This window comes from Doryrhamphus excisus, linkage group LG15 (genome assembly GCF_037039965.1).
Source record: "Doryrhamphus excisus strain RoL-2023G ecotype Guam linkage group LG15, RoL_Dexc_Guam_v1.1, whole genome shotgun sequence".
NCBI classification, from domain to species: domain Eukaryota; kingdom Metazoa; phylum Chordata; class Actinopteri; order Syngnathiformes; family Syngnathidae; genus Doryrhamphus; species Doryrhamphus excisus.
Window position 1 is genome coordinate 17,751,140 of NC_136371.1, and position 17,914 is coordinate 17,769,053.

A 17,914-nucleotide genomic window follows, 5' to 3' on the forward strand; every position below is an offset into this window, starting at 1 on the left:
AACGTGAACATGACTGAACGAGTTCTTTTGACCCGTTCGTTCATGAATGACACACCACTAGTCATCACATGTTGTTGCGCTGTTGAGTCGGAACGAACGTGAACATGACTGAACGAGTTCTTTGACCCGTTCGTTCATGAATCACACACCACTAGTCATCACACGTTGTTGCGCTGTTGAGTCGGAACGAACGTGAACATGACTGAACGAGTTCTTTTGACCCGTTCGTTCATGAATGACACACCACTAGTCATCACGCGTTGTTGCGCTGTTGAGTCGGAACGAACGTGAACATGACTGAACGAGTTCTTTTGACCCGTTTGTTCATGAATGACACACCACTAGTCATCACGTGTTGTTGCGCTTTTGAGTCGGAACAAACGTGAACATGACTGAACGAGTTCTTTTGACCCGTTCGTTCATGAATGACACACCACTAGTCATCACGTGTTGTTGCGCTGTTGAGTCGGAACGAACGTGAACATGACTGAACGAGTTCTTTTGACCCGTTCGTTCATGAATGACACACCACTAGTCATCACGTGTTGTTGCGCTGTTGAGTCGGAACGAACGTGAACATGACTGAACGAGTTCTTTTGACCCGTTCGTTCATGAATGACACACCACTAGTCATCACGTGTTGTTGCGCTGTTGAGTCGGAACGAACGTGAACATGACTGAACGAGTTCTTTTGACCCGTTCGTTCATGAATGACACACCACTAGTCATCACGTGTTGTTGCGCTGTTGAGTCGGAACGAACGTGAACATGACTGAACGAGTTATTTTGACCTGTTCGTTCATGAATGACACACCACTAGCCATCACGTGTTGTTGCGCTGTTGAGTCGGAACGAACGTGAACATGACTGAACGAGCTCTTTTGACCCGTTCGTTCATGAATGACACACCACTAGTCATCACGTGTTGTTGCGCTGTTGAGTCGGAACGAACGTGAACATGACTGAACGAGTTATTTTGACCTGTTCGTTCATGAATGACACACCACTAGCCATCACGTGTTGTTGCACTGTTGAGTCGGAACGAACGTGAACATGACTGAACGAGCTCTTTTGACCCGTTCGTTCATGAATGACACACCACTAGTCATCACGTGTTGTTGCGCTGTTGAGTCGGAACGAACGTGAACATGACTGAACGAGCTCTTTTGACCCGTTCGTTCATGAATGACACACCACTAGTCATCACGTGTTGTTGCGCTGTTGAGTCGGAACGAACGTGAACATGACTGAACGAGTTCTTTTGACCCGTTCGTTCATGAATGACACACCACTAGTCATTACGTGTTGTTGCGCTGTTGAGTCGGAACGAACGTGAACATGACTGAACGAGTTCTTTTGACCCGTTTGTTCATGAATGACACACCACTAGTCATCACGTGTTGTTGCGCTTTTGAGTCGGAACGAACGTGAACATGACTGAACGAGCTCTTTTGACCCGTTCGTTCATGAATGACACACCACTAGTCATCACGTGTTGTTGCGCTGTTGAGTCGGAACGAACGTGAACATGACTGAACGAGTTCTTTTGACCCATTCGTTCATGAATGACACACCACTAGTCATCACGTGTTGTTGCGCTGTTGAGTCGGAACGAACGTGAACATGACTGAACGAGTTCTTTTGACCCGTTCGTTCATGAATGACACACCACTAGTCATTACGTGTTGTTGCGCTGTTGAGTCGGAACGAACGTGAACATGACTGAACGAGTTCTTTTGACCCGTTCGTTCATGAATGACACACCACTAGTAATCACGTGTTGTTGCGCTGCTGAGTCGGAACGAACGTGAACATGACTGAACGAGCTCTTTTGACCCGTTCGTTCATGAATGACACACCACTAGTCATCACGTGTTGTTGCGCTGTTGAGTCGGAACGAACGTGAACATGACTGAACGAGTTCTTTTGACCCGTTCGTTCATGAATGACACACCACTAGTCATTACGTGTTGTTGCGCTGTTGAGTCGGAACGAACGTGAACATGACTGAACGAGCTCTTTTGACCCGTTCGTTCATGAATGACACACCACTAGTCATCACGTGTTGTTGCGCTGTTGAGTCGGAACGAACGTGAACATGACTGAACGAGTTCTTTTGACCCGTTCGTTCATGAATGACACACCACTAGTCATCACGTGTTGTTGCGCTTTTGAGTCGGAACGAACGTGAACATGACTGAACGAGCTCTTTTGACCCGTTCGTTCATGAATGACACACCACTAGTCATCACGTGTTGTTGCGCTGTTGAGTCGTAACGAACGTGAACATGACTGAACGAGTTATTTTGACCCGTTCGTTCATGAATGACACACCACTAGTAATCACGTGTTGTTGCGCTGCTGAGTCGGAACAAACGTGAACATGACTGAACGAGTTCTTTTCACCCGTTCGTTCATGAATGACACACCACTAGTCATCACGTGTTGTTGCGCTGTTGAGTCGGAATGAACGTGAACATGACTGAACGAACTGACTCAACACGGCTGACCGGGTCTAGGGGGGGATCACAGGCTAACGACCAATTGACCAAAATGAACAAATGAACAATGTGTACATATTTTGGATGTTTTGCTTTGTTTTGGGACATATGTGCCAAATATTATTGTGTGTGTGTGATTACGTTGTAAGTGTGTGCAGTTTTTGGATGTGTTTTGCCCGAAATGGCCTCCCGTACTTCAAGGACACTTGGCAGACATGATTGGAGGATGACTTCCTCCCGTCTGCCTTTTCATCTTTGTTGATCTTTCCGAATGGAATCCAATCGTCCTTTCAAAGGCGCAGCACTTGACGTCCATCTTGTCCAGCCTCAAGAGAGATGGGATTGCGTTTAGAGAAAACACTAGCAGTGTCATCATGTGGGGGGGGGGGGGGGGGGGTGTAATACTGGATACTGAGTGTAATACTTACTACCTCTTCTGTGTTCGGAACACACTGTGATACGATACCCTCGTGAACATCAGTTGAACATCATTGTACTGGAGAGAGTCGTTTGTTGCTACAAAAGTGGCAAGAAAAAGGGGAATTAAAGCTACAATGATTTTAAGCTAATTCACACCATTTTGTAAATGTTGTTGTTTAGAGTCTCTCCAACCAAGCTAAGATAGAAGTTTTTGGCTTACCTGATATGCTAACATATGTCTTTTCCGAGTCTTCAAATAGAGAAAGACTGAATATTGAGGACAGTTTAGAGTCTTCATCAAAGCTAACTCTGAATTTAGCTCTTTTAGCTTACCTGACGTGGTAATATACTAATATATGCATTTGTGTATATTTTAAATTGAAGCTAACATACAAGTTTTAGTAAGCATTGAACAGACTACACGTGTTTTCATACACATTTTGGACAATTTAGAGTCTTCAATGAAGCTAGCATAAGTGTTTTATTTAATTTCATTTAGGCTCCACTCAATTGAACATACATTTTTAACAATGTTTTTAAGCTAACTTACAAGACTAACTATTGAGGACAGTTTAGAGTCTTCATCAAAGCTAACTCAGAATTTAGCTTTTTTAGCTTACCTGACATGCTAATATACGCGTTTTGTGTATATGTTGAAGGTAAATTGACGCTAACATACAAGTTTTAGTAAGCATTTAACGGACTACACGCGTTTTCATACACATTTGGGACAATTTAGAGTCTTCAATGTAGCTAGCATAAGTGTTTTATTTAATTTCATTTAGGCTCCACTTAATTGAACATACATTTTTAACATAGCATACATGCTTTTAAGCTAACTTAAAAGACTAAATATTGAGGACAGTTTAGAGTCTTCATCAAAGCTAACTCTGAATTTAGCTTTTTTAGCTTACCTGACGTGGTAATATACTAATATATACAAATATATACATTTAGAGTCTTCAATGAAGCTTAATTTAGGCTCCACTCAATCGAACATACATTTTTTAACATAACATGCTTTTAAGCTAACTTACAAGACTAAATACAGTTTAGAGACTTCATCAAAGCTAACTCGGAATTTAGCTTCTCGAGCTTTCCTGACATGCTAGCATAGCCTTCCAGAGAGTTTTCAACTATGCTAGCATGAGTTTTTGTGAACACTGAAAAACGCTGCGTTCAACAAACCTAACATGTTTTTATACACATTTCGTTCAGTTTAGAGTCTTCAACGAAGCTAGCATAAGTCTTTCAAATTGAAGCTAACATACAAGTTTTAGTAAGCATTGAACGGACTACACGCGTTTTCATACACATTTGGGACAATTTAGAGTCTTCAATGAAGCTAGCATAAGTGTTTTATTTAATTTCATTTAGGCTCCACTTAATTGAACATACATTTTTAACATAGCATACATGCTTTTAAGCTAACTTAAAAGACTAAATATTGAGGACAGTTTAGAGTCTTCATCAAAGCTAACTCTGAATTTAGCTTTTTTAGCTTACCTGACGTGGTAATATACTAATATATACAAATATATACATTTAGAGTCTTCAATGAAGCTTAATTTAGGCTCCACTCAATCGAACATACATTTTTTAACATAACATGCTTTTAAGCTAACTTACAAGACTAAATACAGTTTAGAGACTTCATCAAAGCTAACTAGGAATTTAGCTTCTCGAGCTTTCCTGACATGCTAGCATAGCCTTCCAGAGAGTTTTCAACTATGCTAGCATGAGTTTTTGTGAACACTGAAAAACGCTGCGTTCAACAAACCTAACATGTTTTTATACACATTTCGTTCAGTTTAGAGTCTTCAACGAAGCTAGCATAAGTCTTTCAAATTGAAGCTAACATACAAGTTTTAGTAAGCATTTAACGGACTACACGTGTTTTCATACACATTTGGGACAATTTAGAGTCTTCAATGAAGCTAGCATAAGTGTTTTATTTAATTTCATTTAGGCTCCACTCAATTGAACATACATTTTTAACAATGTTTTTAAGCTAACTTACAAGACTAACTATTGAGGACAGTTTAGAGTCTTCATCAAAGCTAACTCAGAATTTAGCTTTTTTAGCTTACCTGACATGCTAATATACGCGTTTTGTGTATATGTTGAAGGTAAATTGACGCTAACATACAAGTTTTAGTAAGCATTTAACGGACTACACGCGTTTTCATACACATTTGGGACAATTTAGAGTCTTCAATGTAGCTAGCATAAGTGTTTTATTTAATTTCATTTAGGCTCCACTTAATTGAACATACATTTTTAACATAGCATACATGCTTTTAAGCTAACTTAAAAGACTAAATATTGAGGACAGTTTAGAGTCTTCATCAAAGCTAACTCTGAATTTAGCTTTTTTAGCTTACCTGACGTGGTAATATACTAATATATACAAATATATACATTTAGAGTCTTCAATGAAGCTTAATTTAGGCTCCACTCAATCGAACATACATTTTTTAACATAACATGCTTTTAAGCTAACTTACAAGACTAAATACAGTTTAGAGACTTCATCAAAGCTAACTAGGAATTTAGCTTCTCGAGCTTTCCTGACATGCTAGCATAGCCTTCCAGAGAGTTTTCAACTATGCTAGCATGAGTTTTTGTGAACACTGAAAAACGCTGCGTTCAACAAACCTAACATGTTTTTATACACATTTCGTTCAGTTTAGAGTCTTCAACGAAGCTAGCATAAGTCTTTCAAATTGAAGCTAACATACAAGTTTTAGTAAGCATTGAACGGACTACACGTGTTTTCATACACATTTGGGACAATTTAGAGTCTTCAATGAAGCTAGCATAAGTGTTTTATTTAATTTCATTTAGGCTCCACTCAATTGAACATACATTTTTAACATAACATACATGCTTTTAAGCTAACTTACAAGACTAAATATTGAGGACAGTTTAGAGTCTTCATCAAAGCTAACTCTGAATTTAGCTTTTTTTTTTTTAGCTTCCCTGACGTGCTAGACAATTTAGAGTCTATGCTAGCATGAGTTTTTGTGAACACAGAAAAATGCTGCGTTCAATGAACCTAACATGTTTTTATACACATTTCGTTCAATTTAGAGTCTTCAACGAAGCTAGCATAAGTCTTTCATTAAACACAATTTAGTCTCCGCTCAATTAAAGGTACATTTTTTTGTGAACATCAACAATTTCTAGCTAACTTTTTAAAGTGTTGTTGTTTATTCTCCAACTAGCGTAACACATACATTTTTATAAACACTAAAGACAATTTAGCTCCTATAAAATGGCTAACATAGTAGCGTACGCAATAATTTAAGCTAACATACAATAATACAGTTTTGAGGTTTGAGCCAAGCTAAGGTACAACTTATCTTCCCGAACTAGCAAGCGTTGTGATGCTAGCACGTTGGCGGGCTGATGGCGGATGAGAAGGCCGTCCCACAGCAGTGTGTGGCAGCACGAGGAGGACGAGGGAAGGAAGTAGCGGATTATTTGAGTGACTGGCTGTTTTCTGGCTCGCTGCGGCTTGTGAATAATTCAAAGTCATGATGAATATTTGAAAATCAGCAGCACGCCGGATGAAAGCGTCGTCGTCTTACCGATTCCTTTCATCCTCGTCCCGCCTTCCATCACAAGACGCCGAGGAGCAACTTGGGATGCAGGAAAAGTCGGGATATGACCGAGTGCGGTCGAGTTTAGCAGCAGGGTGCTCCCCGACATACGGAGCAGGGGTCCCCATCCACCGCACTGCGCTCCTGTTTTATAGAGGATCTTTGACCAGCGTTTTTGCAGTAGCTTCCTGATAATGGCAAAGCACGATGAAGGATCTCTTAGCAGTGTTGTTGCAGTATATCATTAGAAAAGCACAGCGATCCCATCTTATAAAGGATCTTTGATGAGCATTTTTTATTCCTGCCATATAGATGATCTTTGACAAGCGTTTTTGCAGTAGCTTCCTGATAATGGCAGAGCACTATGAAGGCTCTCTTAGCAGTGTTGTTGCAGTATATCATTAGAAAAGCACAGCGATCCCATCTTATAAAGGATCTTTGATGAGCATTTTTTTATTCCTGCCATATAGAGGATCTTTGACAAGCATTTTTGCAGTAGCTTCTTGATAATGGCAGAGTGCTATGAAGGATCTCTGAGCAGTGTTGTTGCAGTATATCATTAGAAAAGCACAACGGTCCTGTCTTATAAAGGATCTTTGATGAGCATTTTTTTCCAGTTGGACCTTTTAAAAGCAGGACAGCACTCCTGCCATATAGAGGATCTTTGACAAGCGTTTTTGCAGTAGCTTCCTGATAATGGCAGAGCGCTATGAAGGATCTTTTAGCAGTGTTGTTGCAGTATATCATTAGAAAAGCACAGCGGTCCTGTCTTATAAAGGATCTTTGATGAGTTTTTTTTATTCCTGCTATATAGAGGATCTTTGACAAGTGTTTTTGCAGTAGCTTCTTGATAATGGCAGAGCGCTATGAAGGATCTCTGAGCAGTGTTGTTGCAGTATGTCATTAGAAAAGCACAGCGGTCCCGTCTTATAAAGGATCTTTGATGAGTATTTTTTTTCCTGCCATATAGAGGATCTTTGACAAGCATTTTTGCAGTAGCTTCCTGATAATGGCAGAGCGCTATGAAGGATCTCTTAGCAGTGTTGTTGCAGTATATCATTAGAAAAGCACAGCGGTCCTGTCTTATAAAGGATCTTTGATGAGCATTTTTATTCCTGCCATATAGATGATCTTTGACAAGCGTTTTTGCAGTAGCTTCCTGATAATGGCAGAGCGCTATGAAGGCTCTCTTAGCAGTGTTGTTGCAGTATATCATTAGAAAAGCACAGCGGTCCTGTCTTATAAAGGATCTTTGATGAGCATTTTTTTCCCAGTAGGACCTTTTAAAAGCAGGACAGCACTCCTGCTATATAGAGGATCTTTGACAAGTGTTTTTGCAGTACATGTCTTAAAAAAGCACAATACTCCTGTCAAATAAAGGATCTTTGTTTAGGGTATTTTTTTTGGTTGTTTTTAAAAACAGCAGAGCGGTCCCGTTTTATAAAGGATCTTTTCCAAGGATTCTTTTTTCAGTAGGTCATTTAAAAGCAGGACAGCACTCCTGCCAAATAGAGGATCTTTGACAAGTGTTTTTATAGTACGTTCTTTAAAAAAGCACAATGCTCCTGTCATATAAAGGATCTTTGTTTAGGGTATTTTTTTTGGTTGTTTTGGTTGTTTTTAAAAACAGCAGAGCGGTCCCGATTTATAAAGGATCTTTTACAAGCATTTTTTTTTCAGTCCTTTAAAAGCAGTATAGCGCTCCTGTCATATAAAGGATCTTTGATTGAGGTGTAGCACTCCTGTCTTATAAAGGATCTTTGATGAGCATTTTTTTTCCAGTTGGACCTTTTAAAAGCAGGACAGCACTCCTGCCATATAGACGATCTTTGACAAGTGTTTTTGCAGTACGTGTCTTAAAAAAGCACAATACTCCTGTCATATAAAGGATCTTTGTTTAGGGTATTTTTTTGGGTTGTTTTGGTTGTTTTTAAAAACAGCAGAGCGGTCCCGATTTATAAAGGATCTTTTACAAGCATTTTTTTTCAGTCCTTTAAAAGCAGTATAGCGCTCCTGTCATATAAAGGATCTTTGATTGAGGTGTAGCACTCCTGTCTTATAAAGGATCTTTGATGAGCATTTTTTTTCCAGTTGGACCTTTTAAAAGCAGGACAGCACTCCTGTCATATAGACGATCTTTGACAAGTGTTTTTGCAGTACGTCCTTAAAAAAGCACAATACTCCTGTCATATAAAGGATCTTTGTTTAGGGTATTTTTTTGGGTTGTTTTGGTTGTTTTTAAAAACAGCAGAGCGGTCCCGATTTATAAAGGATCTTTTACAAGCATTTTTTTCAGTCTTTTAAAAGCAGCATAGCGCTCCTGTCATATAAAGGATCTTTGATTGAGGTGTAGCACTCCTGTCTTATAAAGGATCTTTGATTAGCATTTTTTTTCCAGTTGGACCTTTTAAAAGCAGGACAGCACTCCTGCCATATAGACGATCTTTGACAAGTGTTTTTGCAGTACGTCCTTAAAAAAAGCACAATACTCCTGTCATATAAAGGATCTTTGTTTAGGCTATTTTTTTCAGTTGATTTTTAAAAACAGCAGAGCGGTCCCGTTTTATAAAGGATCTTTTACAAGCATTTTTTTCAGTCTTTTAAAAACAGCACAGCGCTCCTGCCATATAAAGGATCTTTGATGGGGCGTAACACTCCTGTCATATAAAGGATCTTAATGCATTTTATTCAGGATCTTTGACAGTTGTGCAGTACATGCTTATAAAACAAGAGAGCGCTCCTGTCGTATAAAATATCTTTGATAAATATCTGCTGAACTATAAAAGTAAACGTCATATCGAGGATCTCTGACTAGCGTTCTTGCGTTTTGCATCCTTAAACAGCAGAGTGCCCTTCGTCAAATAAAAGATCTTTGTAGGGGGGGGTGGGGGTTGAATTGAATTGCTTCAATTGAAATTAGGCGTCCTCCGCTCTTATTAAAAAGGTGCGGCAGTTCCTTCTTTCAATTAATCCCAGTGCTGCCATTCGTGAATCCCAACCTCATTAGCCTTTAGCGTCCATTAGCGTCCATCATGCACAACTGATAACTATTTATACGTGTGTTTTATACGTGTATTTATACGTGTGTGTGTGTGTGTGTGTGTGTGTGTGTGTGCGCGTCCACAGATACACCAAGATGAAGACAGCCACCAACATCTACATCTTTAACCTGGCTCTGGCCGACTCCTTGTTCCTGGCTACATTACCTTTCCAGGTGAGATTGTTCAACACAGAACTTAACAAACCTTTCCACAAATAAATATTCTTCTCATTAAGGTGATTATTTTACTTTTTTTTTGCTTAATAAGACGTTATGAAAGGGATACAGCTCATATCTTATAGAATCAAATAATAGGGAGATATAAATACATAAGGCAGTTCATTATTGTATTTACATCATACCATGTCATGTATAATTAGCATTTTCTCATCATTTAAGTAGCAAAATGCTAACATCTTGTATGGTATTGCCTAGTGAGATACACAAAGTACCAAAAGTGTCAAGGCAGTTCTACAGGGTCCCAACATTATGCCTGCAATTACATTTGTAATTAAAACACAATTAAAAATGCTGAAATGCTAACATGCTCACAGTTAGCATATAGCACTAAGTAGCCAAAGTGCAGAGGCAGTTTTGTTGTGCTTCTATGTATTCCGTTTATATACAGTATATACAGTATATGCATTTTGACATGTTAGCAGGTAGCATGCTAGCACCTAACAAGATAGCACCAAGTACGGAAAGGGCTAAGGCAGTTATACAGTGCCCCCTACGTGTGCAGTTACATTTACACTGAACAAAATAACGAAAATGCTAACACATGAACAGTTAGCATGCTAGCACGCAACAAGATAGCACCAAGTACGGAAAGGGCTAAGGCAGTTATACAGTGTCCCTATGTGTGCAGTTACATTTACACTGAACAAAATAACTAAAATGCTAACACATGAACAGTTAGCATGCTAGCACGCAACAAGATAGCACCAAGTACGGAAAGGGCTAAGGCAGTTATACAGTGTCCCTACGTGTGCAGTTACATTTACACTGAACAAAATAACTAAAATGCTAACACATGAACAGTTAGCATGCTAGCACGTAACAAGATAGCACCAAGTACCGAAAGGGCTAAGGCAGTTATACAGTGTCCCTGCGTGTGCAGTTACATTTACACTGAACAAAATAACTAAAATGCTAACACATGAACAGTTAGCATGCTAGCACGCAACAAGATAGCACCAAGTACGGAAAGGGCTAAGGCAGTTATACAGTGTCCCTATGTGTGCAGTTACATTTACACTGAACAAAATAACTAAAATGCTAACACATGAACAGTTAGCATGCTAGCACGCAACAAGATAGCACCAAGTACGGAAAGGGCTAAGGCAGTTATACAGTGTCCCTGCGTGTGCAGTTACATTTACACTGAACAAAATAACTAAAATGCTAACACATGAACAGTTAGCATGCTAGCACGTAACAAGATAGCACCAAGTACCGAAAAGGCTAAGGCAGTTATACAGTGTCCCTGCGTGTGCAGTTACATTTACACTGACCAAAATAACTAAAATGCTAACACATGAACAGTTAGCATGCTAGCACGCAACAAGATAGCACCAAGTACCGAAAGGGCTCAGGTACTTCTACAGTGTCCCCACGTCATGCCGTGTGTATTTGCATTTTGGCCTGAGCAATATATCCAAAATGCTAACACGCGAACAGTTAGCATGCTAGCACATAACAAGATAGCACCAAGTACCGAAACTGCTCAGGTACTTCTACAGTGTCCCCACATCATGCCGTGTGTATTTGCATTTTGGCCTGAGCAATATATCCAAAATGCTAACACGCGAACTGTTAGCATGCTAGCACATAACAAGATAGCACCAAGTACCGAAAGGGCTAAGGCAGTTCTACGGTGTCCCCACATCATGCCATGTGTGTATAAAATGCTAACACAGGAACAGTTAGCAATGCTAGCACCTATGAGCAAAATAACTCCAATGCTAACATGCTAACAGTTTTGTTTGGATTTGTAATTAGCATGCCAATGACGTCTGATGATCAGTTAGCGGCACGAAGACTAGGGAAAGATTCCCGCTCCGTCCTCACCACGGCGTTTGATTTCCTTGCAGGGCACTGACGTGTTCCTGGGATTCTGGCCGTTTGGGAACGCCCTGTGCAAGGCAGTGGTGTCCATCGACTACTACAACATGTTCACCAGCACCTTCACGCTCACCGTCATGAGCATGGACCGCTACGTGGCCGTCTGCCACCCCGTCAAAGCTCTGGACATGAGGACGCCTCACAAGGCCAAGGTCACGCTAACAACATACTTATCCGCTACTATGGTAGTACTATGGTAGTACTATGGTAGTACTATGGTACCGCGTCTGTATCACGGGTTGTACCTCGTCATTCAGGTGGTGAACATCTGCGTGTGGGTGCTGGCCTCCGCCTTCGGGGTTCCGGCCATGGTGATGGGGAACGTGGAGGAGGAGCAAGAGCACAATAGTGAGTAACTATACTCCATAACTCCATGACTTCCATAACTAAAGTGTACGTGTCATTCATATGTCATTCATATGTCATTCATATGCAAAACAATGCATAGCGGGAGAAACATGAGGCGCGCCGCATTTATTTTTTATGATCCACCCCAGGAGAAGAAGAGAAAGGCCCTCGTGGCATGCCCCCCCCCAACTTACCAACTTACCGGATTTTAACGCGTTTTCCGGCACATGACTCCATTTTTATTTTTTTCTTTACGCAACTTCAAAAAGTAACAAAAATAGATTTTTGAAAATGAAACACAAGCAAAGGGTGCAATTCTCCAAATCTGAATAAATGTATAAAATGTTGTCATATGACAACGTCTCACAATGTTGCCATTTTCATTGTCAAAATGAAATTTTTTTTTCATTTTTTTCATTTTTTTTATTAATTTAATTTTTTCATTTTTTTCCATTTTTTTAAATAAATGTATAAAATGTTGTGATATGACAATGTCTCACAATGTTGCCATTTTCATTGTCAACATAAATTTTTTAAAAAATGTTTTTTCATGTTTTTTAAATTTTTTTTTTTTAATTTGTTTTCATTTTTTTCATTTTTTTCATTTTTTCCATTTTTTCCATTTTTTTTATTAAATTTATAAAATGTCATATGAGAATGTCACAATGTTGCCATTTTCATTGTCGACATGATTTTTTTTTCATTTTTTTCATTTTTTTCAATTTTTTTCATTTTTTTCATTTTTTTAATTTTTTTCATTTTTTTCATTTTTTTCATTTTTTTATTTTTTTTTCATTTTTTCCATTTTTTCAATTTTTTAAAATAAATGTATAAAATGTTGTGATATGACAATGTCTCACAATGTTGCCATTTTCATTGTCAACATAATTTTTTTTTATGTTTTTTAATGTTTTTTTAAATGTTTTCATTTTTTCAATTTTTTCAATTTTTTCAATTAAATTTATAAAATGTTGTCATATGACAATGTCACAATGTTGCCATTTTCATTGTCGACATAAATTTTTTTTTCATTTTTTTCATTTTTTTCATTTTTTTCATGTTTTTCATTTTTTTCATTTTTTTCATTTTTTTCATTTTTTTCATTTTTTTCATTTTTTTCATTTTTTTCATTTTTTTTTATAAATTAATAAAATGTTATCATATGACAACGTCTCATTTTCATTGTTGACATTTACAACTTTTTCTCCGCGAATTCCGACTTTATTTTGGTAAAATTGTGACCTTTTGTCTTTTGCAACAAAAAAAAATTCTATTTCAAACAATAAATTCATCACATTGTGAGAATAAATTTATATTTAAAGTTAAGTCAAACACATAAAATTCAATGCAATATGAATAAAATATAAATAAATAAAAATATATGAATATTTACATATTTACAAATAAGTCAAATGGAAGGTAAGGGAAGGTACAGTTTATACAAGTTTATATATGTTGTTGTAATAATGTGTTGTCTGTCGTGACAGTCAGATTCCCGGTGCTTGTGTATCGATCCAGCGCTCCTGTCAACCTGGATGACTGTTACTAGCGAACTGCAGTATTACGCTCTCCTTTTACCACGTCTGCGCTTCTTTATTGTGTTTTTTTCATTTCTCCTTTTTATTGAAAACAAGTCAGTCGTCAATGAAAATCAACACAAACGCTTTTCACGTGTCGGATTTCATCGGACGTGACATTTGACAGGTACTGATGGCACACGGCATGTCCTCCTGATTGGGGTGACAAGCTCCGCCCCCGGGGTCAAGTTGGCAGGAAGGAGGGGGGTTGCTGTGCTAATGCTGTGCTAATAGAAGCCATGAGAAATAAGAAATCCACTTGTTTGTCTTGAGTACACGCTGAGTGGGGCGTCCAAGTAGTATCCTCTGATACTAAAAATTGATACAAAATAACCAGGATCAAAAACAATACGTGAGTCTTCATCCACATTCATTTTTTTCCTTGTTTTTTTTTTTTGGTCTGTATTCTGGCAAACTTTTATTTTCTGCGAGTGAAGCAGTGACAATAATAAATAAATAGAATTATTGTCATTTAAAAGGCCAGCTGAAATAATTATAATAGTTAAATCATATTTGAATAATAATGAATAATACATTTATAATTTTAAATAGTGTTGTGATACCAATAATATGATATTTTTAATAGAATAATTATTCTAAATAAATTTCAGGTGTGAATTATTTTATTTTTGTTATTAATTATTTTATTTTTGTTATTAATTATTTTATTTTTTATTAATTATTTTATTTTTTATTATATATTTTTTGTTAATTTATTCTTATGTCTCATATTTTTTGTCTATTGAATAGCCAGTGGTTAATGATTTTATTGATTTTGAGTAGATTGGACCAACAATGGTGATGACTATAAATATAATAACGCCATAAAATATAATAATATAATATTTTTAATAGAATAATTATGAAATGAAATTTCAGTTGTGAATTATTTTATTTTTGTTATTAATTATTTTATTTTGTTATTAATTATTTTATTTTTTATTATGTATTTTTTGTTAATTTATTCTTACATCTCATATTTTCTGTCTATTGAATAGCCAGTGGTTAATGATTGTATTGATATGAGTAGATTGGACCAACAATGGTGATGACTATAAATATAATAACGCCATAAAATATAATAATATCATATTTTTAATAGAATAATTATGAAATGAAATTTCAGGTGTGAATTATTTTATTTTTGTTATTAATTATTTTATTTTGTTATGAATTATTTTATTTTTTATTATATATTTTTTGTTAATTTATTCTTATGTCTCATATTTTCTGTCTATTGAATAGCTGTGGTTAATGATTTTATTGATATGAGTAGATTGGACCAACAATGGTGATGACTATAAATATAATAACGCCATAAAATATAATAATATCATATTTTTTAATAGAATAATTATGAAATGAAATTTCAGGTGTGAATTATTTTATTTTTGTTATTAATGATTTTATTTTTGTTATTAATTATTTTATTTTGTTAATAATTATTTTATTTTTTATTATGTATTTTTTGTTAATTTATTCTTATGTCTCATATTTTCTGTCTATTGAAAGCTGTGGTAAAGGATTTTATTGATTTGAGTAGATTGGACCAACAATGGTGATGACTATAAATATAATAACGCCATAAAACTCGATGAACCTGGCATGAACTGCATCATGCAAACCACACAGAATGTAATAAGCGCCGGTGTGTGTGTGTGTGTGTGTGTGTGTGTGTGTGTGTAGTGTGGTTATGACGCATAACGCCAAACTTTTATGAGCGCTGTATCGCCAGGGAACACACACACACACACACACACTCAGATTATATAAGCCATTAACCAGCAATTTCCAATCAATGCTTCCCATAGGAAATCATGTGCAGTAATTAGTCTGTTCCATGGTCAAACCCTGTCCGTCGTAACATCACGTTCTTAATCGTCCAACGTAGAAGTGTCACCACACGGGTTACGGCGGCGGAAGGAGGTGGGCTGCTAACATTTCGAAAGGTGAGGCGTTGGGAAGGAGCGATTAGCCTCTAAAAGCTATCGAGTGATTGACCTTTTCTTCTGCTGCCAATCAACATCCTGCGTTGGACTTCCTGCTGTCAGGCTTGAAAAAATCCAAAGTGCACGTTAAAGATCACTTGCTCGGTGATATTATAACTTGTCCGCATCGCTGCAAAAATACAAGACATCCAAAATTCTTTATTTGACAAGTGCGTCCTGCTGTTTTTGAGAACCTACTACAAAAATGTGGGTCAATGATCCTCGATATGACTGGAGCGCTCTACTGTTTTGGAGTCGCTACTGTAACAACACAAGTCAAAGATCCTCTATATGACAGCCGCACTCTGCTGTTTTTGAGGATTTATGGCAAAAGCAATAGTCAAAGATCCTCTATATGACATGAGTGTTCTGATGTTTTTGTTTAACTACTGCAAAAATTCTTGATATGACAGAAGCGCTGTGCTGTTTTTGAGAACCTACTGCAAAAACAGTAGTCAAAGATCCTCTATATGACAGCCGCACTGCTGTTTTTAAGGATTTATGGCAAAAGCAATAGTCAAAGATCCTCTATATGACATGAGTGGTCTGATGTTTTTGTTTAACTACTGCAAACATTCTTGATATGACAGAAGCGCTGTGCTGTTTTTGAGAACCTACTGCAAAAACAGTAGTCAAAGATCCTCTATATGACAGCCGCACTGCTGTTTTTAAGGATTTATGGCAAAAGCAACAGTCAAAGATCCTCTATATGACATGAGTGTTCTGATGTTTTTGTTTAACTACTGCAAAAATTCTTGATATGACAGAAGCGCTGTGCTGTTTTTGAGAACCTACTACAAAAACAGTAGTCAAAGATCCTCTATATGACGGGAGCACTCTGCTGTTTTTGAGCACCTACTGCAAAAACATGGATCTTCTATATGACTGGAGCTCTCTACTGTTTTGGAGTCGCTACTGTAACAACACAAGTCAAAGATCCTCTATATGACAGCCGCACTCTGCTGTTTTTAAGGATTTATGGCAAAAGCAATAGTCAAAGATCCTCTATATGACATGAGTGTTCTGATGTTTTTGTTTAACTACTGCAAAAATTCTTGATATGACAGAAGCGCTGTGCTGTTTTTGAGAACCTACTGCAAAAACAGTAGTCAAAGATACTCTATATGACAGCCGCACTGCTGTTTTTAAGGATTTATGGCAAAAGCAATAGTCAAAGATCCTCTATATAACATGACGTGTTCTGCTGTTTTTGAGGACCTACTGCAAAAATTCTTGATATGACAGAAGCGCTGTGCTGTTTTTGAGAACATACTGCAAAAACAGTAGTCAAAGACCCTCTATATGACGGGAGCACTCTGCTGTTTTTGAGCACCTGCTGCAAAAACAGGAGGATATTTAAGGATTATATTTAAGGATATTTAAGATCATCTACACGACAGAAGCGTCCTGCAGTTTTTGAGGACCCACTGCATGATCGCTAGTCAAAGACCCTCTATATGACGGGAGCACTCTGCTGTTTTTGAGCACCTACTGCCAAAACATGGATCTTCTATATGACTGGAGCTATCTACTGTTTTGGAGTCACTACTGTAACAACACAAGTCAAAGATCTTCTATATGACAGCCGCACTCTGCTGTTTTTAAGGATTTATGGCAAAAGCAATAGTCAAAGATCCTCTATATGACATGAGTGTTCTGGTGTTTTTGTTTAACTACTGCAAAAATTCTTGATATGACAGAAGCGCTGTGCTGTTTTTGACAACCTACTGCAAAAACAGTAGTCAAAGATACTCTATATGACAGCCGCACTGCTGTTTTTAAGGATTTATGGCAAAAGCAATAGTCAAAGATCCTCTATATGACATGACGTGTTCTGCTGTTTTTGAGGACCTACTGCAAAAATTCTTGATATGACAGAAGCGCTGTGCTGTTTTTGAGAACCTACTGCAAAAACAGTAGTCAAAGATACTCTATATGACAGCCGCACTGCTGTTTTTAAGGATTTATGGCAAAAGCAATAGTCAAAGATCCTCTATATAACATGACGTGTTCTGCTGTTTTTGAGGACCTACTGCAAAAATTCTTGATATGACAGAAGCGCTGTGCTGTTTTTGAGAACATACTGCAAAAACAGTAGTCAAAGACCCTCTATATGACGGGAGCACTCTGCTGTTTTTGAGCACCTGCTGCAAAAACAGGAGGATATTTAAGGATTATATTTAAGGATATTTAAGATCATCTACACGACAGAAGCGTCCTGCAGTTTTTGAGGACCAACTGCATGATCGCTAGTCAAAGACCCTCTATATGACGGGAGCACTCTGCTGTTTTTGAGCACCTACTGCAAAAA

At 37.6% G+C, this 17,914-nt stretch overlaps 1 protein-coding gene across 1 annotated transcript in view; it reads left to right on the plus strand.

Moving 5' to 3' along the window:
* Positions 1–17,914, plus strand: part of LOC131104488 (delta-type opioid receptor) — a 31,247-nt gene that overhangs the window by 8,703 nt on the left and 4,630 nt on the right. Inside the window, exons 3-5 of the mRNA XM_058051719.2 lie at positions 9,653–9,740; positions 11,660–11,842; positions 11,948–12,038. Coding sequence (XP_057907702.1) covers positions 9,653–9,740; positions 11,660–11,842; positions 11,948–12,038 — 362 coding nt within the window. The remainder of the gene's footprint in view (positions 1–9,652; positions 9,741–11,659; positions 11,843–11,947; positions 12,039–17,914) is intronic.